At 53.5% G+C, this 25,311-nt stretch overlaps 2 protein-coding genes across 7 annotated transcripts in view; one reads left to right on the plus strand and one right to left on the minus strand.

Moving 5' to 3' along the window:
- Positions 1-4,671: 4,671 nt before the first annotated feature.
- Positions 4,672-13,219, plus strand: SNN (stannin). Of its 2 annotated transcripts, none has more exons than XM_027613381.2 (2): positions 4,672-4,784; positions 10,776-13,219. In XM_027613381.2, the coding sequence occupies exon 2, from the start codon at positions 10,862-10,864 to the stop codon at positions 11,123-11,125; it is 264 nt and encodes an 87-aa protein (XP_027469182.1). In that variant the 5' UTR covers positions 4,672-4,784; positions 10,776-10,861; the 3' UTR covers positions 11,126-13,219. The 2 variants fall into 2 exon arrangements, with proteins under 2 accessions (XP_027469182.1, XP_027469183.1); XM_027613382.2 differs by lacking the exon at positions 4,672-4,784 and adding an exon at positions 8,484-9,041.
- Positions 13,220-13,730: 511 nt separating this feature from the next.
- The window catches only part of TXNDC11 (thioredoxin domain containing 11), a 59,314-nt gene continuing 47,733 nt past the window's right edge, over positions 13,731-25,311 (minus strand). For 4 of the 5 annotated variants that reach the window (XM_027613378.2, XM_027613376.2, XM_027613380.1 and 1 more), the window contains 4 exons: positions 22,511-22,653; positions 21,863-21,972; positions 18,434-18,514; positions 13,731-14,484 (listed from right to left, as the gene is read on the minus strand). In XM_027613378.2, coding sequence (XP_027469179.1) covers positions 13,839-14,484; positions 18,434-18,514; positions 21,863-21,972; positions 22,511-22,653 — 980 coding nt within the window. In that variant the 3' untranslated portion in view covers positions 13,731-13,838. The remainder of the gene's footprint in view (positions 14,485-18,433; positions 18,515-21,862; positions 21,973-22,510; positions 22,654-25,311) is intronic. The other variant, XM_027613377.2, reaches the window with a different exon arrangement.

Consider the following 25,311-nt stretch of genomic DNA (forward strand, 5'->3'; position numbering starts at 1 on the left):
CCACAGAGAAATCATTCAGGGAAAGAAGAATCCATCCATGTGGGAGATTTCATTGTTTTATTTTTACGAACCTGCCACAGCCACCCTCATCTTTGGCAGCCACCATCCCGATCAGTCAGCTGCATGATCAGTCAACATCGAGGCAAGACCCTCCACCGGCAAAAGGATTACGACTCACTGAAAGCTCAGAAGCCAGCTAGCGTTTTTTAGCAATATTTCTTTTTAATTAAGCATGTGCATTGTTTTATAGACATAATGTTATTGCACACCTAATAGACTTCAGTATAGTGTGGACATAACTCTGACATGCACTGGGAAACAAAAAAAATTCATCCGACTTGCTTTATTGCGATATTTGCTTTACTACATTGGTCTGGAACAAAACCAACCATATCTCCAAGGTGTGCCTGAATACTTGTAGGATGTAGGTATGATAAAACTGCCCAAACAGGAAGGCAGGGAGTCATGAAGACAGGATTCAAGGCAGGGATGGGATGGGGGTCCCTCGGGATTAGATGTTGGCCATTGTTAGGGTCCTAGCTTTTGATCGATGGGCTACGGGGTGTGTATTACATGACTAGAGTTATTTTAATCATGGACATTTTTAATAAGAGCAGGTCATGCAAGGACCAAAGAGAATACACCATGATCCGGATTATGACGTGCCCATAATTCTGTGTACCTGAAGTTCACGACCTGAGTTCTGCCTGTCTGGCTCATGGCTATCTCCCCAGCGCCCAGCCCAGGGCTCGGCACATGGTAGGTGCCCAATAAAGATTGGATAGATGAATGATTTAGTGAATGGGTGATTAATGGGCTCCAGCGGTCAAGTGTGGGGGCGGGCAGGGTGAATACCACAGATGGAAACATAGGGCAGCCCAGGGGTGGTGTAGGGGTGTGGGGAGCACCTCAGGTGAGGCATGCTGATCCCCACAATGACACCACAGACCTCAGGAATGAGGACCAGAGCTGACCCAGGCCCTACACAACCCATGACCACCCAGATAAGAGTTTTCTTGTGGATACAGGAGCTTAGGGGATATCTCGGTCTCCCAGCCAGGGCTCTGCTGGGCCCTGCAGTCAGGGGATGGTGGGGTGCCTGAGCTGCGAATGGTTCAGCTCCAAGAGGTTCCCCACATCATCCAACCGTATGCCACCGTCCCCAATGTTTCCATGTCCCCATACCCCCTCCAGTCACTCCCACTATATGCCGCTTCAAGGTGACTCACTTTTTCCCTCCTAAATAGATTGATTTAAAAAGGAATGACTATGTCACTACCATAAATGGAAAAGCGACACCTGTACCACAAATAGAAGGAGACTGTAAACATAAACAGGCAGAAAACAAGAGGCTGTGAAATTCTAGCTCAAGAGTATAGACGAGCGAGATTCGGAGCCCAAGGCCCGCTCTCTCCTGGCTAGCAGTGGCTGAGGCGGCGCCGGAGGGATGTTAATGCTGCCTAACAGTAAGTGAAGCTCTCTCCCCTTGAAGAAGAATTGCTGTGTGATTCAGAGCTAGGGGCTGCCTTCTCTGTGACCCACCCTAACCTCAGCCTGCAGGACTCGCCAGTGGGTCGCCCCTCACCCTTTGGGAAACTGCCCCCTGGCCAAGCAGTTTTCATTTTGTTTTTAGGCCTGGAACCCTTACGGGGAAGCCTCATGAGCAGAGGCCTGCTCGGCCTGAGAGCTGTAGCTAGGCGGGGAGGCCCAGCTGGAGGAGTCTCCCTAGCTCTACTCCCCAGCAAGCCCCTCCCTTGTTCCGGCCCCTCCAGCACCCCAGGGAAGCAGGCAAAGGGCCAGACTGCCAGGGGGCAGGCCCAGCTGGGCCCTGGCAAGCCCCAGGGAGCCAGGGTGAACTCATCCCTCGCCCTTAATTATCTTCCTGGCTAATGAACATCTGAAAAGCTCCATGCCATCAGCAGGGAGGACCCCTAGGATGCTCGGGGCTGGGAGGTTCTAAGGGCCAGATGTCACCTCGGAGGGAGGTGGTAGGGGCCCTGAGAGAGGAAATGGGCTTGGGGAGGGGAGCTATACTTCCTGCTTCTTCTCTGTAGGGGAGACAGCTGGGGCCAGGCAGGCAGAGCTGAAGTTAAGTGTAGGACTCTACAGCCTACCATGTGGGGATGAAACCGGGCTCAGAGCTCACCACTTTGGGTGACCTCTAGTGAGTGCCTTAGCCCCTCACTGCTCCAAGTGTGGTTCACAAACCATCAGCATCACCTGGGAGCTTGTGAGGAATGCGGAATCTCAGGCCCAGACCTACTGAGCCAGAACCTGCATTTCAACAAGACCTCCAGGGGATTTCTGTGCCTCAGTTTCCCCATCTGTAAAACAGGTTTAAAAATGTGCTTATGCATATGGGGTGCTTGCTGTTTGCTGCTATTATCATAACATCACTCTTGTTGTTATTGAAACAACTCACTCTGGGCAAGATAAAGTCTGGTCCCAGGTCGCCTACTCCTAGCCCCCCACCTCTCAGCATCCCACAGGTGGGTTTCATGGGACTAGAAACCCGTGGTCCCAGAGGCGCAGTGAGTCGCCCAAATTCCACATGGGGAAGCCCAAGTTCACCCCACACCTGACTGACCCTGTTAATAGTGAACGGGTAGGATTGCGTCCTCTGCAGCAGGCACTTGAGGGACTCCCAACCACCCCCTGATGGCGACCTTACTCCTGCCCCCATCTTCAGATGATACTCAAGGACAGAGAAGTTATGCTGCTTTTCCACAGCTACCCAGCAAAAAAGGCTGGATTCGAGCCCCAGCGGGCTCTCAACTTCTATGTCACACGGCATTCCCCTCACCATTTTGCCCCAGAGTCTCCCTCCGCCACCCCTCACAGTGTCCTTGCCTCTCCAGTCATCTGCCAGTCCTGGCTCTGGGGTTCTGAGCCTGCCCCTCCCACATCCTCACCACTAATGACATCTCTGCCAACTTAACGCTGGGACTGCAGAGAGCTCTGGAACTGGCTCCGTGGGAAAAACCTGCTTCCCCTTGCTCTGGGCTCCTAGGTGGGGCTGACCGGAGGGGAGCCTTTGAAGGCAGCACTGGGCAGAGCCAGGAGCTGGAGCTGTTCTGAGATGCTTGATCTCGCCTCAAGAATAGCTGACCTGGAGCCAGGCTTCACTCTGTTTCTCTGTCCCCCATTCCTGCTTAACCTCCAGCTCACCATTGGTGCCTGGCCCCCCTTGGCTAGGGTGGAGGCTGGGCCAGGCCTGGAGGTCTACAGTGTGATCATTCACTCACTCACTCACCACCCCTGGATTCAGGATCTACTGTGTGTCAGGTATTGTTCTGCAGATGTGGCAATGCACAGAACAGAGCAAGGCCTGGCGGGAGAGACGCACCAAAAGTTAATCACACACCCTCACAATGCACGGGGAGGGAGACTAATGACAGGGACTGCTCTTGGGTGGGTATCTGGAAGATGAAGGGCAAGAATGTTGCAGAAGAACGACAGCGCTGGCCAAGGTCAGGTGGCTGGGCGGGGGTGGGGGAAGGAACAGCTTGGTGCCTGGGAGGAAGGAGAGAGGCCGGCCATGCTGGAGTGGGTAGAGTAAGCAGGGCCTGACCACCAGGCCTCGTGAGCTGGGCCCTCCATCTGCTCCCAGAGGCTTTGCTTGAGGCTTGGAAAGACATTTACAGCAGACAAAGGCTCCAGCTCCCGGGATGAGGGGCTCTACCTGCACCCCTCCTGCCTTCCAAGCTGTGGGGTCCTGAGGACTCGGGCCACAGACGCCTTGAAGGACCTACTCTCACCCCTCCTGTAGGCCCCAGCTGGCCACAAGGGGGCGCTCATCTCGCTGGACTGCCTTCTTGGGTGCACAAGTGGGGATTAGCGCACTAACAGGCACCTCGGTGTGTCCAGGCAGACAAGGCCTGGCCTGGAATTCTGCCTCCATCACGAGGAGACTGTGGTACTTCACTCTGGAGCCTTGGGTTCCTCATCTGTAAAATGGGTCGGGTGGATAAAATATGTTAAGCCAAGAGTACAGGGCGTGTCACGTGGTGGGGGCCTAATCACGGGGTTATTACGTTAAAGAGCCATGATTACAAGCGGCCAAAGAGCTGCAAATTCCCCGCAGCTCAGCCCGCACCTGAAGGAGAGCTCCGTGGGGGCAGGGTCCTTGTTGGTCTTGTTGGCGACTGTTCTCTCGGCCACCGGCGAACCAGGCACCCGGTGGGTGTTCCGCAGGGTGGAGTGAACCGATGCGCAAATGATGAATGAATGAATGAACGAACGACTGAATGACCTGCTCCTTCCCCAAACTAGGACATTCAACTGCAATGTCCCGCTCTCTCTCCAGCCCCGGCCCAGGGTGCCCCGGCACCCTGTTCCCAGACAACACTCTTACCTGCGGTGCGCCTCAGTTGCCCTTCTCTGTGAGTGGGCGGGAATAAGGGCAACCCCGCGGCGTTGGACGGAGGGCTGCGGCTGGCGCCCCGCACCCACCGGCGCCCAATCCGCGCGCGCCGAAGCCAAGTCCGCCCCCCGCCCCCAGAGCTGCCGGCTGCGCGCAGCCCCCGCCCCGCCGGGGCCGCCCCGGCCCTGCGCGCACGTGACCCCGCCCCGGCTCGCCCCGCCGTCCCAGCGCGGGCTTCCATTGGCCGCTTCGAGCGGGCCACACCTCTGGTCGGGGCGGAGCCGGAGATGCCCCGCCCGCCGCAGAGCGGGGCTCCTGCGTCCCGACGGTGCGCCGCGGCCGGACCGGGCTGGCTGGCGGGCGGAGCCGGGCCCGCGGGGCTGCTGCGGTACGATCGGGCCGGGCTGCGGGCGGCGCAATGGTGAGCAGAGCCGGGCGGGCCGGGCGCTCGGGCCGGGCTCTCGGGCCGGGCGGGGGTTCGCGGGAGGGGAAGGGGCGGCCCCCGGTGGGCTGGGGGCGCGCGCGGGGCGGCTCAGCTGTGGGCCAGGGGGTTGGGGGGGGCGTCTCTGCGGCGGGGGAGGGGCAGCCCGGGCGGGGGCGCGGCTTCGGGAGGAGGGTCTGTTCCGGAGGACCGCGCCCGCGGGCGGGGGTTCTTTGTCCGCTGCGCTGCGGCGAGAACGGGACAAAGAAGGCGGCGGGGGGCGGCGGCCGCTTTGCGGGGAGCGGGTCTCTGCGCCCTCCCCCCCGTCCCCCAGTGCCTGCCCGCCACCGCGGCCCGCAGTTCCGCGCCCCAGGCCGGCCGCTGGCTTCCTCGGGACGCCTCGGGTTATTTAAAATTAACGGAGGAGGCGGGCGTCCTAGCATCCCCCAGGGTGGCCCGGAGGGCTTCGGGGGTTAGGGGTGGGAGCGCGGGTCCTGGCGACGTCTGGCGCCCATTACGCAGGTGGGGAAACTGAGGACGGGCCGCAGCGTTTGGTGCCGAGTTTCGTCGGCGGTGACTGCGCGGCGTGGGCATGACTGGGTATCGTGGTCCCCGTTTCTCCCCCCCCCCCGCCCCAGTCGGGCCGGCTGGAGTTTCTTCTCCAGTTGTCGCCCCCCTCCAGCTGTCGCCCAGGGGGCCGAGCCCCTTCGTTCCTCTAGCCTCGCTCAGCTCCGTGGTGGAGTGGGGGAGACGGCGTCGCCTGGCAGGGTTAAATGAGACGGTGCGTCGAGCTCGCCTGGCACGGTTGCCTGCACGTTGCCCGCGCTCAGCACGCGGTAGCTGCCGGGGCGCCTGTCATCCCTGTGTCCCCAGCATCGAGCCCTTGTCACCCATCCCCCCCCCGGGCGGGGGCCGCACTGGGGTTTACCTGACCCCTGGGCCTGAGGCAGGAGAGTGGGGAGGTGGGGGCCAAGAATATGACATTTTTGTGTCAGGGTTGAAATCTGGGATTCAGAATCCAGGCTGCCTGGGTTTGACTCCCTGTGCAGCTACTTTGAGCTATGTGACCTTGGGCAATTGACTTAACTTGCCACAGATTCTTTATCTGCAAAGTGGGCTTAATAACAACACTACAGTTGTTTTGAGGCTGAGCGGAGAGAGGATCTGTGTGAAGTGGAAGTGCTTAGCTTCTCCGCGTCTGGCACATAGTAGTCATTGGCAACTTTCGTTGGGCATCTGCTGTTATTACTAAAGTTGTTTGGCCAAGTGGGCTGACCCTGTGAGAATGACCAGTGGCTGATTCACAGGGTGGGGGCACCAGTCACAGGCCTGGGCCCCAGGAGACCCAGACTGACCTTGGGGCAGTCCCTGGGCTCGGTCTGCACCAGCTTCCTCTTCTGCCCCCAGGGAATCTAGGGGTTTCTAGTGCGAGCTTCCTCTTCTGGAGGATGGGGTGTGATTGGGTGGCCGATGGGAGGCCGAGATGACACTGGCTATATGGCTGCACACAGCCTCAGCCCCATAATGCTTTTTCCCATCTGCATCCTTGCTGTTCTTGGTCCTGGTTTTTGGAGGGCAGGAGCCTTGTGCCATGTGTCCTTGGGTCCCAGTGCCTGCTTGGATCTGGCACAGAGTAGATATTCCCCCTGCATCCTGACTCTGCCCAGTAGAGCCCTGTCCTCGGGCGGGCTTCAGCAGCCTGGTGACCCTGGACTTTAGAGCTTGTTTTTCTAGGAGCTGTGAGTGAGATCCGAGGGTCAGGCCACCCTTGGCCCGGGGAGGCAGGATTGAGGGTCCACGGAGCAGGAGGGTGGAGGATTGGTCCTGTATGTTTTGGGGGATCCAGATGGCCTCAGGTGCTAGCCTTCATCCTGACTGAGGGAATTCTCCAGGAGCTGCTACAGAGGTTGGGGGTGGGGAGGTATGTTCTGTCGCCCCCCCCCCCGCCCCCCGCGGAGCACTCAGAGCTTCCAGGCTCTTGGCTCCGCTCTGTCCACCAGGCTGGCCCCGGTCCTCTGCACTTGGAAGACCCCTTCCTTTGATCTCCTGGGCCCCACTTCTGGGGGTACATCCAGCATCCTGGCTCTTCAGTCTTGGGCAATGCACTCAAACTCTCTGTGCCTCAGTTTCCTTATCTGTAAAGTGGGACCGATACTGGTGAGCCGTGTTAGCCACAGGGTTGTTGGGAGGATGAAGCAAGTGTTTGGAATGGGTATTGAACTACTGTGATGATTGTTCTGAGAGGGTGCAGGTTTCCCACGCTCCATCCTGGGTGTCAACCCAGCCCAAGCTGTGGCATCCCTGTCCTACCCTGTGTGCTTGCCTGGATCAGGGTGAGGGGTCAGCTGACTTGCAGGAGATACCTTGGCTCGGAAGGGCATGAGGGAAGTCGGGAGAGGCAAAGCAAGTGGGTAGGGTCCAGCCTGGGCCACGGGGGTTCAGGGGGAACCAGCCGGCCACCGTCATGCTTCACATGTCCCCCGGGCTCTGATTCCCGGTGGCACCCCACTCTCCCTGCCTCCTGGCACGTGGAGACAGCTGCCCCTTCATGGGCTCAGACCTCTTGGGAATCCACCTGCCCTTGCACTCAGGCTGCCAGCTTCCTGGAGTCTATTGGGACAGGTGTGGGGACCCATGCGGAGGGTCCCGGGAGTGGCTTTGGGTTGGAGAGCGGGCTCGGGTGGGAGCCACCGACCACGATCCCCATGAGGGCAGGGGCCCCTCTAACTCATCACTGTCTCCGGGCTTGGAACACTCAGCGGGGATTTATCGAGCACCTACTGTGCACTGGTAATAGGGCTGGGGATCGAAATGGTAAAATGAAAGGCAATGGCAGGTGTGGGGTGGTGGGGCGTCTGGAGCCAGGGTGGTCTGGGAAGGTACCCTCCCAGAGGCACCCACGGAGAAAGCCCCGAATGGTAAGAAGGAGCCAGTCATGGGACAGTCAGGAAAAGAACATTCCAGGAAGAAGGAACAGAAAGTTTGAGGTGGGAGGGCAGGGAGGGTGTGAAGAAATCCAGGGAGGCGGGGAGTTTTGCTTCTCTGCTGATGCCAGGAAGGGTTTGATGTGAGCAGATTTTTTAAACCATCATTTCTCAGGAAATATTCACTGAGTGAATGCAGGGACAAACAACTCACTTGAGGGGAAGGGTGGCGCCAGTAAGCACAGGCCAGGCATGCCCATGGCCTGGTCAACCGGGCTCTGTGCACTTGGGGGTGAGAGTCCTCCTGGCCTGGGGCGGGGGCAGCAGATAGGGTTTTGCGGTCACCAGTCCTCTCAAAGGGTCCCTCTGAGCTGGGGCTGCCTCTGTCTCAGTTTCCCCATCAGTCCCAGGACCATGTGGCTTCCCCTTGAACTGGTAGGTGCCTCCTAGGCTCCCTGGCAGGTTTGGCCTTAGGGGTCCCCCCCTCCTCAGGTCTTGCCGCCATTGTTTGATTTCCTGCTTCCTGCCCCCAAACACACATATACTTCCCCTTTTGAACTGATACTGCATTGCCTTCCTGTCCAGGAGCCTGGTAGGAGGGCAGGCACCCCAGCGGGTGCCGGACACAAGAGGGCCAGGGGAGGGACAAGGCAGGTGGGCGTCCTCTGTAGCAGGAAGAGGGGTTCACCCGGCACAGCCGGGGCGCTGTTGGGCGGGGGGTGCGGCGCTGGGTACCTGTCCTGTCTGGAGGCCTGAGGGGACAGGCTGAGAGGGGTGGTGGGAGCTGATGGCAGCCCTGCTGGTGGCAGAGAGGAGGCCAGGATAGCCTGTGCACTTGGCAGCCCAGCAGTGTGCAGGGCCACTCCTGGAGCACACAGCCCGATGGGGGAGGCAGGTGCCAACCAGATGGCCATGCTGTGGAAGCCAGGGTTGCACACTGAAGCAAGCGCCCTGGAGGGAGGGCAGGAGTAGGTGCAGGTGCAGGTGCAGGATGAGGAGACCCTCCTGGGCTGCGGGGCCTGGCAGGCGTCCCTTCCTGACCTGGAGTTAACCAGGGCCCGCCAGGGTTTCTCACCCTCCGCACTGCTGATATTTGGGGCCGGATCTCTGTTAGTGGGGGCTGTCCCCTGCACCGTGGGATGTTAGCACTCCCCCTGGTCTCTGTCCACTCCATCCCAGGAAACCCTCCACTGCCGGTGGTGACGACAAAAATGTCTCCAGACATTGCCAGATGTCCCCTGGGAGGCACAGTGGCCCCAGCTGAGGCCCACTGAACCGGAGGAGGGGAGCAGAGCGTTGGGGCACAGAGACCTGTCTGGCTAAAGGCCTGGAGGTCAGTGTGGCCGGGGAGAAGCAGGGGGTGTGGGCGCAGCCTCTTGGGCCCCGTAGGACTTGAGGCTTTTCCTCTGGGCCACAGGGGCGTTGGCTACAGTGGACCCACACAGGTGGGCCACAGAGCCTGGTGGGAGTGACAGCCGCAGCCTGAGCCTGCAGCTGGTAACAGGGGTAGACGTCAGGGGTATCACCCCCCCCCCCCCCGCCCAGGACGTCTATGTACATGTGGGCACAGCTGGCAGGGCCGTACTCGGGCGGAGGGCCCTGGACAGACTCCAGGGGCGTCGACTGAGCTGCCTTGGACCTTCAGGCATGCCTGGCCTTGGGTAGGCAGAGAGTCTCCTTGGTGTGGGTAAGATCACTTCTCATTATGGCTGTTAATTGCTCAAGGACGGCAGGTTCCATCCTGTCTGGAGGGAAAGCCTTCCCTTCCAAAGCTCTCTCCGTGTTGACGGCCATCTCTGCAGAGTTCAACAGCTAGCTCTTACTGAGCGCTGAGGGTGGCCCACGCGTTTCCCCACCCTCAGACGCTCGGGTGCTCACTACTCTTATTTGCTTCCTTTAGGGCGAGGAGGCCAAGTTAGAAAGTGCAGGGTCTTGGGACGCGGGGGAGCCGGCTGGCTCCAGCACCTGCAGCCTCAGTCGCCCGAGAGGGTCTGGGATTTTTCTGCCTGCTGGGCCTCCCAGTGCTGACTCCCCTGTGCCCCTCACCAGCCCCGTCCACAGAGGAGGAATCCGAGGCCCAGCGAGGTGCAGAGGCTTGTCTGAGGCAGGCAGCAGCCAGGAGGCGGCGGTCCAGCACACGCTCCCGCTGCCCACCGCCCTCAGCTCCTGCGCTTGCCCGCAGGCCCTCCCCTGCCTCAGAGCCTTCGCCGATGCCATTCCCCTGCCAGGAATGCTCCTCCCCAGGGGCTGGCTCTTCCTGCTGCCTCAGCATTGGCCTCACCTCCCCGGGTATCACCTGCCCCGCCCAACGTAGTGCCCTGGCACCCCGGCCCCTGTGTTCCTGGCATGGCATTGGCGTATTGACCCGTTTGCTGTCTGGGGCCCGCCCCTGCTGTCGCCTGCCCTCCCCCAGGCTGTCCTGAGTGCCTCCACGTTCCAGGACTGGGCTGCTGAAGGCTCTGCCCAGGCGGGTCACAGCTCTCTTGTGGACAAAGGCTGTCATCTGCTGCAGCCTCTCCCAGGTGTTCCGGAAGACTTGGTTGGGTTACATATGTCGCCCCTTGGAGCAAGGGACTGAGGTCATTTCCCTGCTTTCCATTCCCTCGTGTATGGCTGTCACGGAGTACTGGCTCCTCTTGTCCCTGGGCAGTTCCTGAACACCTCATGTGGCTGGGCTCTCAGAACATTCTTCTCGTACAGACCCTCTTCCCGCTTCCAGGGGGACTGCAGTGAGGTTGCAGGTCATGGGCCCACTTCCCTGCATCTCTGGTTCCTTGGCTGAGCGAGGGTGACTTCTGTCTGGTAGCAGAAGCACTGATGGTGTCAGGGGTAGGAAGTGGAAGTGGGCTGTTGGGAGCGAAGGGAATGCTCATGACGTCATGTGCTAGAAACAGCGAAAGCCATCCGGCATGTTTTTCACTAGGATGAGGGCAGGATGGTCAGGCTTAAGACCTGATTAAAAAGAGCCCCTATGGGAGAGGTCCTCCCACCCCGGCTGCCCCAAGCTTAGGAGCTGTCAGGGCCCTGTGGAGTCCCCGGTGGAGCCTCACCCTGCTTTGTCTTTCAGGGCTCTCGGGTCCAGCCTGGGTTCCAGCCTCGCTGAGCAGACGGCCCCACGAGCTTCCTCCTGCGGAAGCTCCCCAGGCGCTGACCATGTCTATTATGGACCACAGCCCCACCACGGGCGTGGTCACGGTCATCGTCATCCTCATCGCCATCGCTGCCCTGGGGGCCTTGATCCTGGGATGCTGGTGCTACCTGCGCCTGCAGCACATCAGCCAGTCGGAAGACGAGGAGAGCATCGTGGGCGATGGCGAGACCAAGGAGCCCTTCCTACTGGTGCAGTACTCCGCCAAGGGACCGTGCGGGGAGAGAAAGGCCAAGCTGACCCCACACGGCCCAGACGTCCACGGCTGAGCTGGGATGCAGAGGCTCCGAGGCCTGTTTGCAGCCGGCTGAGAGGCATGGGGAGGAGCAGAACCACAGATGTGCTGCTGGGGAAGGCTTGACACCTGCCGGCATGGCCTGGCTGGGCTTCATCACCGCATGCACTGGCTCCCGAGGCCTTGGCCGTCCTTAGCCGGGACGCCTCCTGGTGGGACTGCCCATTGCAGGCAGTGGGCAGGCCTGACCTTGCCGGGGCTCACGACCCCGTAGCGCTTTTGTTACTTGAATGTTGAGCTGAGCCTGTTTTTGATGGAGCTACTACTGTAACGCGTGAACTCACAAACCTGTGAACTGTAAATAGGCCCCGGAAGCATGTGCTGAAGCCCTTTTTTGCTGATTTTTAAAAATCCCGTGTAGAGCACATGGGACAGACTATAGTCATGATAAGCTGACTCAAGGCTGGGGGGCGGCGTCTTAGACATGGAAGGCCCACACTGCACTTGGCCGGGGCCTCTAATATATACGTGTGTATGTGTGTGGGCAGAGGACAGGACATGTCTGTTTTAGGTCTCGTGGCTGACCAGCTGGGGTGCTTTGGTGATCTGTGCTTGGTTAGCAACGGATGGAAGAACCACGCCCCCCACCCCTTCGGTCACAAAATAACCAGTTCCTGTTGAGAGTGGAGTTAACTGCAAGGAAGCCGCCGCCGCTGCTTGAGAGCCGGTGAAGGACGAGCCGGGGCCCGCGTCCCGAGGTCTGCCAGGCGGCCTGGTGGCAGAGCAGTTTCTTGAGCATGCTGAGCACTCTCCCCCGCCACTGCTGTCCCCGCCTCGCCCCGCCCCAGCATTACTCGTCATAAGCTTTGGTAGGAACACCAGTGCCTGTGGTGGCTACCTTTATCTGAAACCCAGCTGGCCCAGCAAAGAGGAAATGGTGTTTTTTGTTTGTTGTTCTATTTAATACTTTCTGCACTGAAGGGGCAGGGGAGGAAATCTTGAGGGTCCCCCCTCCTCCTTTTCGTGCATTAGTCTCCTTTCTTCTCCGAGCACCACCCATCTGCTGGGTACTGGACTTCACTTGCCCCAGCGGGCCACCTAGGAGAGTCTCCCAACCCTGCTCCAAGAGCCCCAAGTGCATGAGCACCCAGGAGAGCCCCCTGGGACGGCGGCCTGACAGCCCGCCCTTAGTGGGCCCCGGGGGAGGGCGCGGCGGGGAGAGTTTCAGGTTCAGGATGGGGTTCCCATGAAGATGGGGCCAGCACCCCCACAACCTGCATCTCCAAGGTGTCCCTTGTGTATACTTCAGTGAACCTGCTGAGATTGTTAATCCCACCGCCGTAAAGCACATTCTCCACTATCGTGATTAAAACATGGCTTGTGTAGGCATCCTTGGTAATAAACTGGAGGCCAGCGTGGGCTTAGCCGCGGGGCACTGGTCGGGCTGATGGCAGGTCCTCTGGCCTCACTCAAGTCTCTAACAAGCATGTGGAACTCATAATCTGCTTTCCGGAACCCCAAGGAGAGAGCTTAGGGAACACTTCGTTTCAGCAGCATACCCTTCAATTGGGGGTCAAACATGAAGTGTTAGCTTGCAGGATGGGAGAAGGGTAGCTCAGTAGCGTCTGAGCTGTAGGCAGGAAGGAGACGCCCCAGGGGGCTACTGAGGAGCCCCTGCAAGGCAGCTGGGCCTTAGCACAGGAGACACGTCCCTGGCCCCTAAAACGGGGATGGCCAAGCCTGAGAGGCCGGAGACCCTCAGAGGCCCCCTGGGCCGGAGGGGGCCAGCACTCTCAAAGGCGCCCCCTGGAAGATCTGGGAGAAGGCTGGCTTTCTGGTGAAGGACCCTGGAGACCAACGTGGAAGGTGTAGGGGTGTCTGATCCGTTCCACTCACATCTCAGAACTTCCAGGCTTTCTACCTCTACTTTCCGCAGCCAGCAGCACACACCCAGGCTGTCTTCACCTGGGGTACCGAGGAACCCCAGCCCTAGGCTGTCCCTGAACGTGATGGCTTGACTGTCAGACTTGCCCTAAGGTTTGAACCGGTGGCAGTGAAATTCTGGTTTTGAAATGATGAACCTTCACTTTTCTCCTGGGTTTCACTCCTGGGGGTTCCTCATCCCACCTCCGCCCCGGTTGCCAGGGGCAACATCTTTGCAGTAACAGGGCCGGATCAGGGTTGCAGGCTGCGGGGGGGTGGGGGGGCACGCACAGATGGGGGTCTCTGTGAGGCAAGTGGGAGTGCCCAGAGAGGCAGCGAACAACCACATAATAGCGCTCACTGTTCCTATTGATCAATAGCTACTATTTTTAGCGTAGACGCCAGAACCACACACTCACATGGCTTAGTTAAGTTATGACCTCTCATTGAATTCTTTCTGAATAGCCCCACTGTTGTGTTCTGGTCTCCTGATGGGTCAGTCAGGAAATCAACCTTTCATCCCTCATGTCATCACAGAAGCAACAGTCGGGGAATGGGGAGGGAACTCTGACACTGAGCCACGAAAATACAGACTAACTTTTCAGACAAATGTTCAAATGGACTGTGTTACTGTTTCTGTCTCCAAGCTACCAAGTTTGTGCAATAAGTGGAAGGGATGTCATCCCTGTTCAATAAACGCTGAATGACATTCAACCTGATTTTCTAGACCACTGAGAAAATCTTTATTTACAATAAATTTCAATAAAATTTGCATAAATATATTCCCAATGTACAGTTTTCACCTCTGATTTCTTCACGTCATTTTAAAAGTCTGTCCTGTTCTCCTTGCTCCTTTCGGACGCCAGCGTGGAGCTGCTGTTGGAAGGCGGAGGGGTGCTGCCAGGTAGCCGGGGGGGACCCGGAGGCTCAGGGTGGTCAGAGCCGGCCTCCCGTGGGGGAGGGAGGGTTTCGGCTCCATCCTTGCCCTCCAGCTTCCGCTCCATGGTTGCCACCAGGATCTTGAGCCACGTGTTCTCGGTGAGGAGGTCTTCCGAGGCGTCGGCCAGCTCCTGGAGCTTACGGGCCACCCCCTCGAGCTCGCGGGTCTTCTGCTCGTACAGGGCCTGCAGCTGCCGACTGTGCAGCTGGAGCAGGCTGTGCTGCTTCTCCAGGGTCTGCTGCTGCCGGAGCAGCCGGTGCTCGTCCCTGCGCGCGCTGGACAGCTGGGCCTCCACCTGCACCTGCGCGCGCTGAAGGGTGCTGATTTCCGCCCTCAGCTTCCGGATCTCTCTCTCCAAGTGGGAGATGTGCCCCTGCTGGAAGACTGCCTCACTCTGAAGACACTCTTTGGTAGGAGGGTTAGCTAAGTTCTGGGGGACGGAAGCAGGGTCTGAGTGATGCAAAATGAACCTCAGCAGATTAGGAAGGGTGATGGGAAGGTCTTCGGGGTATTTCACACTACGGTCCTTTCTGGAGAGAAAGGGAAAGGAGTCAAAGGTGAGAGTCCTGTCAACATCCGTAGACCAAACCACACCACAACCGAAGGTCGGGCTGCTTACTTCCCACCAAAAGACATTCCGAGGATTTTACTTAATGAAAGTCAGCGGGGAAAATGTTATCTGGGCAAAAACTTTTCTATGAAGCTGAAGATGTCCCATGTGCTCATTCTGTAATTAAGGTGGCTTATCTCAAATATGTGTTTGTTCCTAAGGACAAAGAGTCCAGTTTCTGATAACAACCTTCCAAGAAAGACAGGAAGCTCCCAGACCCAAGCCTCAAGCCAGGGATGGAGGGCACCGGCAGCGCATGGTCAACGGGGCCTCCGCAAGCTCTGAGAGGCTCAGGGGCGTGTAAGGAAGGATATCCTGGGGGAGGATGTCACCCGTGTCACTCTGTGGCTGTCAACAGTGCTTGGTGCAATAGGAAAGACTGAACACTCAGCCAGATTTCTTCCACCAGCATTTATTACACATTATCCAAGGCAGGAGTTCTTAACTGGGGGTGACTATAACCCCCCAGGGGCATTTGGCAACATCTGGAGACATTTTTATTACCACGATGGAGGAGGTATCACTCAAGCCCTGACCCGATACAAAGACCAACCAAGGGACTCCGAGAAATTAAGGTCACCCCGCCCTGAAAGCACAGAATAAGGAAGGAAAGTGACGTATGAAGGGGGTTCCCCCAAAGCTCTGTTGCAAGTCCTGATGTAGAAAATTCCTTTTTAGAAGTTGTCATTTAACTGTCTGATAACCAACATTTCTGCCACATATGGGCCCCAGAGCCGCCTGCCGGGCACACTCACAAGGCTGCCGCTCACGATCCTAGGCGCCCAGACAGGTGACCCCTCTGCCCCCCTGCACTGCCTCATTTCTGTAAAAGGGGTAATAAACACATCGTCGCTCTCACGGGACTGCTGTTCAGATGACACGAATTAACCTAATGCTGAGTGTTAGCTGAAAAACAATCATATCATTCCTTAAAAAACCAAGAAACCATTAAAAGCTTACACACCCTCTCCACACACAAAGCCAGTGGTCAAATATCTAAGAACAGACCAAAAGTGTTCTGCCGATGGATAGCTCTTTCCCAGTGAAAGAAGAATCACAGGGAAATTAAAATCACACATGCCCCGTTTTATACATTTACAGAGACTTTCAGATACATGGACTAGTCAAATATGTGGAGTAAGTATATAACCACACCCTTCCTGAAAGCATGGTTTTCTTCACAGAGAGACACTTGCTTCGAGCTGGGGACTCCCAGCCTTTCAACAGACGACTGAAAACCCCCGGGTCCCTATGAGGTGTGGGCGAGGAACGACGACGAGTAGACAAGCGGAGGCTGGCTCCGCCCCTGAGCCGTGCAGCACAAACCTGGTCTCACAGGACAGAGGAGCTGAATCCCCAGGAGAGAGCTGCCAAGGTGCCTTAGTGTGTGTGCATTTACAGGACTGAGAATGACACCTGTCAGCATGCTATTCTAGAGTCCAGTCCCTGGAGCAATCTCTGTGAATCCACCGAACCCGTGTGCTGAATGGCTTTCCAACTTTCTAGGAGTAGCAAGGACACAAGGTGTGAACAAACTTCCACAAAGGAATCATTTTGGAAGTGGAGTCATAAAAGGCCCCACGGTGTGCATCTGCTCTCAATCTGCTAGGAGTGTGTTCACGCACCTCTAGCACCTAAACGGCTAGATGAAAACATGAGGAACAGGATATAAGGCCTCTACTCCAAAGAAGGGAGTAGGAGAGTGGGGGCAGGCGGGCTGCTCCCTTCCCAGGGCCCACATTACAGTAAACCACCGCAGCCCCGGGACATCCTCAGCCATGGCCCGGCCAGAGCACCTGACTTCCGCAACGTCACACAGAGTGGTGCGAGCAGAGCGGCTCCAAGACACCCCTGCACAGAAGAGCCGGACCTGCAGGGGCAGGAGGGGCACAGCCATTCCATGTGGCTTCTCTCTTCCATGACTATAAAACACATGCTCGCTGGGGACCAGCTGCAAAGCAAACAAGGCGCAGCCCTCACATCACCTGGAATCCTCCTCCAAAAGAACTGTCAACATCTTGACATTTCCCCTACTTGCCGCACACATTTGAACCTAGTGCACGTGCAAACTTCTCTTTTATCAAAACCCACATCTTCTCTTCACTAAAAATAACATAAGCATATGCATCGTGAAAAAGACCTTTTTCATTTCCTCTCTTGCAAGCGGTCAGCTCCTGCCCATGGCCCATGTACACCTTCTGGCCCATTATGTCCAACACTCAACTTGAACCAGCTGACGAGGAGCTTACTTCATTGCTGAATACTCTGTTTTTAGGAAATAAGAAAAATTCCATTCCTGAGCAGTAAGGCTTTGGTTTCCCAAGCTCTGCATACCAAACAAAGAGCTGGGCTGTCTTCTCATATCCAGTATTTACTTCCTTGACTTTTCAATGGGGAGGGGCTGCAGGGAACACCAACACGCATCCCCACAGTGACATCAGGTGGCTTCCCGATGAAAGCTCGGCCCCCCGCACAGCCTGACTCAGTCTCCCAAACACGATTCCCTGTCTCTCTCTCTTGCTCTCTCTCAATACATACTCCTACATTCTAGTTGCTGAGAACATCGCCATGCAAAGGCATGTGCTGGGTGTTATGACTTTACCGCTTTCCCAGACTATGTTTGAAATTCCAAAACCAGGCTTCATTAGACTTCATGCCCGACCTCCATCCCACACAGATGAAATTGCTAGTGTTAGTGCCCAGGATCCCTTGACTGTGTGGCACTTTAAATGCTTCTTAGAAGGAAAAAGGTTCATCACGACAGTTAACAGAACAGGATGAGTCACTCTCCGTTTTTAGTGTTTGATGTGACAGGACCCTACTACCCCAGGAAGTATTCCAGCAAAAATTCCTTGAGATAAAGAGGAAAAAACAAGGAAATGATTCAATCTCTAGGAAGGAAGCACGCTCCTGGAGAAACAGAAAGTATGGCAGTGGCTACAATGAACAGCAGAAGTGAGTGCAGGAGATGAGAACAGGAGACATCACATGTATGACTTAGGAACTTCACTAAGATAATCCTGCAAATGCTTCCCCCTGGAAAGATACTGTCAGAGCCGGGTGACCGGTCCCTGAGGACCCATTCTTTTATAAACAAAAGGGAATCTTTTTTTAAAACAGGGCAGAACATCTGGTTTATCAGGCTTTCAAAGGCCAAGAGTCAATTTCCCTTTTAGCAAAACATCCTCATCTAACATTTCCTAATTGCCAAGTTAGGCTGTCCCCTTTGCTTATGTCCCACCCCTGTCTACTGGGCTTTCAGGGTAGTTACTGTCATCACTGAATTTGGGAGTCCGCTTAGACAAATGTGAAGACATCAAGGTGACAGCCCCAGGGCAGACGTTCACTGAAGTCTGCACACCTGGGGAGAAGGCTCCTTGAATCCCAGGAATGGGGTGCAGTGGGGAGAAGAGTCTCCATTTCCAACTTGCACAAGAGGCACAAGGTGCTCATCAGCAGGACCCAATGGAAAATGACACACGTGAAAGCCTGGGGCAAGCAGGGCCTCACATCCGGGGGCTCAATGAGCGACTATCCTGCCCCACGTGAATGCGGCTCTTTGCTTTCAATCCACTGTAGTATGCTCCTAAGGCCAAGAAGGCAAACGAGTCCTGATGGCCACATTCACGTTTGTGAGAACACACGCTCTGGGAGGGGAAAGTTCTCACCAAAACCACATCCGACCTCGTGATGCCAAAGCCCTTTTACCCTTGGTCCCTAATGGCACATTTTTTGAACAATGTATTTTATTCATAATAGTTTAGTAATAGCTAATGATTTGCATTTCACTTTTCTGAAGTGCCTTAAACCCATTTCATTTTCAGCAAAAGAATCCCATCCACCCAAATACTGAAAAAATTCAGCATTACCTGTTGCAGGGAAAAAATAAGACAGTGGGAAGACGGTCGACCATAAATTCCCAAGGAAGGTCATTCTGAGACACATCAATCCTGGCAAAGGGAAAGATGAGAAAAAGTAAAAGATCAGCCCAAGACACTCCACCCTGAAAGAAGCTTCTCCGATAAGAGAAGAGACTGGAACATTTGCTGTGGCCACACTGACCAGCCCCTCATAGTCAGTGCACTGCCAATGCAAGCTGGCTGCAACTCAGGCAAGAAGAACTGATGCTTCCAGAACATGTAACTTTCCACCTCACTTACAGAGTGGAAGGGACATGTCCTCAGAGTAAAAATGAGCTTTCCAAACAAAACAGAACAAAACAAAAAACCATCTCACTGACACCTTGGGAGCAGTCCACCCACCTGACGGGATCTGGTCAAGTACTTTAATCCCTGAATTGGCTCTGGAAAAAGGAAATCACTGTGCAAAATACATCAAGCCTCTGAAGACATAAGAAAGCTGGAAAATAAAGATTACACTCTATTTTATATTTATATTTTGTAAATCTGGAGGGAGGCCACAAAACCTGTATTTTTTAGCAGATTTTAGATTAATTTTCTAACGCAGAAAATGACAAAAAATGACACCCATGTTCAACTACCCACCCTGTGCTTTATTACTATTGAAGGAGGCAGCAGCCCCCAACCCCAGCCCGCAGGGATCGCTCAGGTGGTGCAGAAACAAAAAAACAAAAAAACATCCTAGAAGGAGGGAGCAGACCACAGAGGGCCACTTGGCCAGGAGGCTCCAATGTCAATCATCACAAACAATGCATACAAAAGATGGCAATTTTTTGCATCACTAACTTGATACAAGTTTCCAGAAAGTATAATGGGGGGTGGGAGTGAATCAGTGCCATGTATTTGTCCAGAAGGATGACCAAATTATAATCGTTTCAAACAACTGAACAAAACAGCACTCCTCCCTCTGCCTGGGACAGCCTGCCTAAAACATCAGAGTTCCGTTTTTTAAACAAGTGGCATTGAACGCTTCAGTCTATCATCAAATACTTTTCTTCTCCTGAGTTCTACTTCAAAAAAATTTTAATTTGAAAGAAAAACATCATCGTAAACATCCACTCAGAATTCCACTGGGCTAATCAGGACCTTCTTTCTGGGATTCTCATTCGGGCTTGGTGTATATGCCTCCGATTGTGAAGAGCGGCACTTGTCCATCTCATATGCGATTCTTTTCAATTAATTATATGAAAAGCATTGCTCTCACAAATGGGTCAAAATCCCATCAAACTCCCAGCCACAATTGACTTAGCTGTGGCTCTCCTGTTGGACATAAACCATGCCACAGTGTCACGCTCCTCTCCAAGCCCTAGTTCCTTAATTCCCCAAAGTGAAATTAACTGGGGCAAAAATGTTAACTATTTTTGTGCTTTCTTACAAATGCTGCTAACATGCTTTCCAAAAAGGTTACGCCCAATTCATGGGCTAGGTCTGACTGTGCCAACTTCACTTTATCAACACAAGATGCTGTCACTTAAAAGCATCTGTTAGTAAGTGTAAATGACACTTTGTTATTGTTTTAATTTACACTTATTAGACTGTAATCTCCATACTTGTTTACTTATACTCTCCTCCTCCTCCAGGAGAAACCTACTCAAGTCTTTTCTTCACCCAGGAGTCCCTCCCAGCTGTGTCTCCCCTGCCCCCCAGCTGGTTTTTCAGTGTGGTAGAACACACATAAAATGTCCCAGCCCGACCATTTCTGAGCGCAGAGCTCAGCAGTGATAAGTGCACTCATAATGGGGTGCATCCATCACTACCACCCAACTCCCCAACCATTTCTTCATCCTGCAAAACGGAGACCCTCTATCCATCCAACAGCTCCCCACTCCCCTGCACCCACCATCTACTTTCTGTCTCTGTGAATCTGACTCCTCTGGGTGCCTCACATCCCTGCAGTCACACAGTATGTGTCCTTTTTTTATTTTTTTTTAAAGATTTTGTTTATTTAAAAGAGAGAGTGTGAGCACAAGCAGGGGTGGGGAGGGGCAGGGGGAGAAGCAGACTCCCCACTGAGCACGGAGCACTGAGTAGGGCTGGATCCCAAGACCCTGAGATCATGACCTGAGCCAAAGGCAGACGCTTAACCGACTGGGCCACCCAGGTGCCCGTGTCCTCTTGTACCTTTGTACTTCATTTAGCACTGAGTCCTCAGGGTTCATCCATGTTGTAGCAGGTGTCAGAATGTCCCTCCTTTTTAAGGCTGAAGAACATTCCCCTGTGTGGACAACCGCATTCTCCTCTTGGCAGTTCCTTAAGCCTTTGTTCTTTCTCAGGGTCTGGAGTATGAACACCTGATTCTGAGTCCTGGTCCCTCACTTACAGGCAGTGTGACTCTGGGCAAGTTACCTACCCTCTCTGTGACTCAGTTTCCTCCTCCGTAAAAAGAGATCCTAAGACCTGCTTCACTGAGTGTTCCAACGAGCAGGGCAGATAAGATGTATAAAGAAAAATCTCATGGCACAGCAACTCCTCAAATTTGGCTCTAATCATCACTTATAGCAGATCCAGTGGGTGAAATACAGATGCTGTAAAATACAGCTACTGCCCTTTTTTAAAGCCTACCTTCCTCACTTCTCTCATTGAGCCCTTTTCTAGTGGAATCTGTTTATCTTTAATTATTTTTTTGTAACTGCTTCACTTTGGAAAGTTCCCATCTCTTGAAGGAACTAGCAAACCCAACATTCTATGTTCTATTTTTTCCTATGATTTAATCTTTTATATTTAATTCTGTCTGGAAGGCTGAAGTCTAAACAACGCCCCCCCCCCTTACCCCAAACAGCTTAGTACCTTTTCCAAAAACTCTTTATTTGAGGCTTGTTTTTTACAAAACAATGATTTAAAAATTGTTTTGCTTACTACAGAGGCCATGTCCGGTTACCCACAGAATCACAAAACTAGAACACATAGTTATCAACCAATCCTTCCTCCTAATTTTAGCAGTGAGGAGGGAAACTAAACCTGGTAGAGAGATTTGCTCCAGGTCCCAGGGTCGGTCGGCAGCACACTGGGGACCTGTCCCCTTTCACTAGGCCGAGGCCCCAGCGCCATGCAAGTCCGTGGGCACCCTTCCCATGGTATTCCGGAGAGTTGGCCAATCCGAGGGTTATCCTAGCAACTAGGTCGGCACTGCTCCCCCCCTCACCCTTCCATGAATTCAATCAGGGCTAAACAATATTCGACACCATGGAAGGAACACTCAGAACTCATCAGGAAAACTTCGGTTTCAGTAAGGTTTTGCTCATGGCTTTAAACTGACAATTAAATCACACCAAGTTTTACCCAAGGTTAACGAACAACGGGCAGACCCTTGCAAACCATATGGCTAAGCCGTAAGGAAGGAAGACAGGCACAGGCCCGGAGTGTCACAGGCTCCCTTACCTTGCCACAGTGAATGTATCCGTCGGCAGGAGGCGAGCTAGCTGGATAAACACATGATTGAGGGATGGACAGAAGCCGCACCACTGTGTGTAATAAAGCAGCAAAACGTCCTGGGGGAAGGGAAGACGGCTGTTACTGGCACCTAGGAAATGGGCTCACGTCCTCATTGTGCTTAGAACCCAGCAGGCATTCAAGAAATGCTGCTTATGCACCAATGATGAAAAATTTTATTTTTAGATCTTTCCAATTATGTGCTTTCTTTTTTTTTTTTTTAAGATTTTATTTATTTATTTGACAGAGAGGGCGAGAGAGCACAAGCAGGGGGAGCAGGAGAAGGAGAGGGAGAAGCAGGCTTCCCGCCGAACAGGGAGCCCGATGTGGGGCTCAATCCCAGGACCCTAGGATCATGACCCGAGCCAAAGACAGATGCCCAACCATCTGAGCCACCGAGGCACCCCATTATGTGCTTTCTTTAAGGACTTTTTGCAGTTAGAAAACCAGCATGTAACTCATGTGTGTTGTGCTAGAAGACTGCCATGTGATTAATCTGCACATCAAACCTGAATGCTCACCCCCACAACTGAGGCTCTGGGGATTATTTTAATAGGGAGAGATGGCATGATTTCTGCCTCTCTCATGATTCCATACCTGTTTTTGAAGGACCACTTCCCAAAAGGTATCAGTTGTCACTTCAGTGATTAGATGCTGAGAAGGGTACTGGGCAGAGTCACTTCCAATGAGATGCCTTTTCAGGGGACTGTAAAGAATGCTGAAGTTTTGAATAAAAGACTCTAAAAATAAAGAGAAAATGAGATCAGCTCTTCGCTAAGTACTGGGAGAGTAGCTGGCCTACTTTAAACTCTACATTTAAAAAAACTGGGCTGGCTTCACAGGCTTGCATTTTTAACACTTCACCTACAGGCAAAACCCTGAACGCACCAGGCGGGGATTTCGGTAACAAAATGCCGCATAATGTCAGATGCTCTAGTATTTACAGACTAGGAATTCTCCTTTTTTTCTAACAGGATCTGTCCACAGATAGACACCCGAGACTGCACAGATCATCATGGCACAATCTTTAAGAGATTTCAACCTACGATCGCAAGACCACTAAACATCACTACAAAGACAGCTACCACACAACCTGCCGCAAGGGGACAGGTGTCTCTCATGTTTATTCGAGTTCTTCAAGTTTCCTTTTTGAAAGTTTAGGAAAAATAAACTCAATCATATTTAGTGGGAAAACCTATAAATAAAACCCACAAGCAATCTGAAAACCTAACTTGAACTGACAGCTTTTCCCTCCCCATAAACTCCAGTGTCCTCAGATTGCTTGGTTGTCTGTCCAAAGCAGGACTGATCTGCTGCGTTCTCCCTTCTTTCTCCTACTTCTAACTCTCCATTTTGAGGTCCTGATCCATAGTGATGTTTTTCCACAGAGGAAGGAGAAGTGAAGGGTGTCATGTGCATACTAAAGAGAGGTCATTGTCTTGCATGTGAGTTACTTACTTGGCTAGGTTTCTGAAACATAAAACCAAAAATTCTCTCACGTGAACAAACCCTAAATCCCTAAACTGGCCCAGAGAAGCTGACTGAAGAGTCAACTCTGCAAACCAACGACACACAGGCACTTTTTCACAAGGACCCTTACAAATGTCACCAACTACAGGACAAAGAAAAACTGAGCTAGACGTATGTTTCAGAGTAGATACAGAAGATCAAAAGCAATCTGAAGAAGGCTTCTTTCAGATGACCATTAAATTCAAATTGAACACCATTATGAGCTCACTGAATGCTAAGTATTACTGAACAGAATTATGAAGTCTAATAAACACTCTAAAACCACAGGCTTGTTTCACTTTAAGAAAACTCGGGAGTTGCCTGGGTGGCTCAGTGGGTTAAGCGTCTGCCCTCCGCCCAGGTCATGATCACAGGGTCCTGGGACCAAGCCCTGTGTCAGGATCCCTGCTCAGCGGGGAGCCTGCTTCTCCCTCTCCCCACCCCTACTCCCCACTCCTGCTCTCTTTTGTTATCTAATAAATAAATTTAAAAATCTTAAAAAAAAAAAAAAAAAGGAAAGAAAACTCAGTATACCAAAATGTAACTTTAGAAAACACAAATCAGGAACAATTTGTAGTATCAATAGAGAATGCAATTCATAAAGCAACTGGTCACAGGGTTCCTCTGAACACTCAGGAGCTTCACATTTATAATATATAATTTGATGGGGCACCTGGGTGGCTCAGACGGTTAAGCATCTGCCTTTGGCTCAGGTCATGATCCCGGGGTCCTGGGATTGAGCCCTGCATCAGGCTCCCTGCTGAGTGGGGAGCCTGCTTCTCCCTCTCCCTCTGCCTGCTGCTCCCCCTGCTTGTACTCTCTCCCTAATAAAAAATCTTAAAATATATATATATATATTTTATATATATATATGTGTGTATATATGTGTGTGTGTGTGTGTGTGTGTGTGTGTGTGTGTGTGTATATATAATTTGACATGGGAAAAAAAAAATCAACATTTACATAAGCCTCTCCAAAAGTGTCAAATATCAGAAGTAAGCTTCACCGGGGCTTAAAAGAAGACAGCTAAAAGGACTATTATTTAGGGGGCTTTGAGTTTACTCTTGCTTTCATACTCTCTAAAACTTGGAAGTAAAAAGGTTTCTCTCCCTACCAAATTCCTCCTGTCTCCATTTGGCAAACACTGACTTTCCCCGTGTTTCCACTGAGGCTGAACTAACACGGCTTTTGAATTCTCACTTCCTTGTGTGGACATCAAGGATGTCAGCAAAGTCCTGGGAACAGGACAGCATGGGTTAGTTCACTGCTGCTGCCAAGCCCCAGCAGCAAGCTCGCGGATGTTTTCCCATCACGGGACTCCCCACCCCCAAAGCGGGTTTTTGCTGGTTTGCAACGGGACACTTGTTTGTTGCCCTTGATGCTTCTTTGTTACAATCTAGACACAGAAGATGACAGCAGCATCTGTCAAGGAGGTATACACAGCAAGAGAACAAATTAGGTCTGGTGGCCTTGATACCTGTACATCCCAACCTGTGAGACCAAAGGGAGGACAGGTGGTTCTACGTTTCACTGCTTCCTGTTTAAGCTCCTTTAGAGAGGCGCTGCCATGGGGGTCCCATTCATCAGCCCCCCGGGATGCTCGTAGCCTTTCCTGCGGCCAGGTGCCCATCCCATGTAGCTCACTGCAACTCAGAAACGGGACAGGCACTGCCAATCTGGAACGCTGGACTCCTATCCCCCCCAAACCCCCAGGGGCTACAAGACAAACTTATCCAAAATCTGGAGTTAGGAAGTTTCTGTTCCCTTTAATACAAAAATTAGCTTCTTTTAAAATGATGACCAACTACAGTCTAAAGATTTCAAATGAGCTACAGAACTGACATCCCCCCATGACCAGATGTACTGAGATCCCTGGATAAAAGTTACCA

This window comes from Zalophus californianus, chromosome 10, assembly GCF_009762305.2.
Source record: "Zalophus californianus isolate mZalCal1 chromosome 10, mZalCal1.pri.v2, whole genome shotgun sequence".
NCBI classification, from domain to species: Eukaryota; Metazoa; Chordata; class Mammalia; order Carnivora; family Otariidae; genus Zalophus; species Zalophus californianus.

Bases quoted from the DNA above. Each gene is read 5' to 3' on its own strand.
- SNN (XM_027613381.2), top strand. From the start codon at position 10,862: ATGTCTATTATGGACCACAGCCCCACCACGGGCGTGGTCACGGTCATC.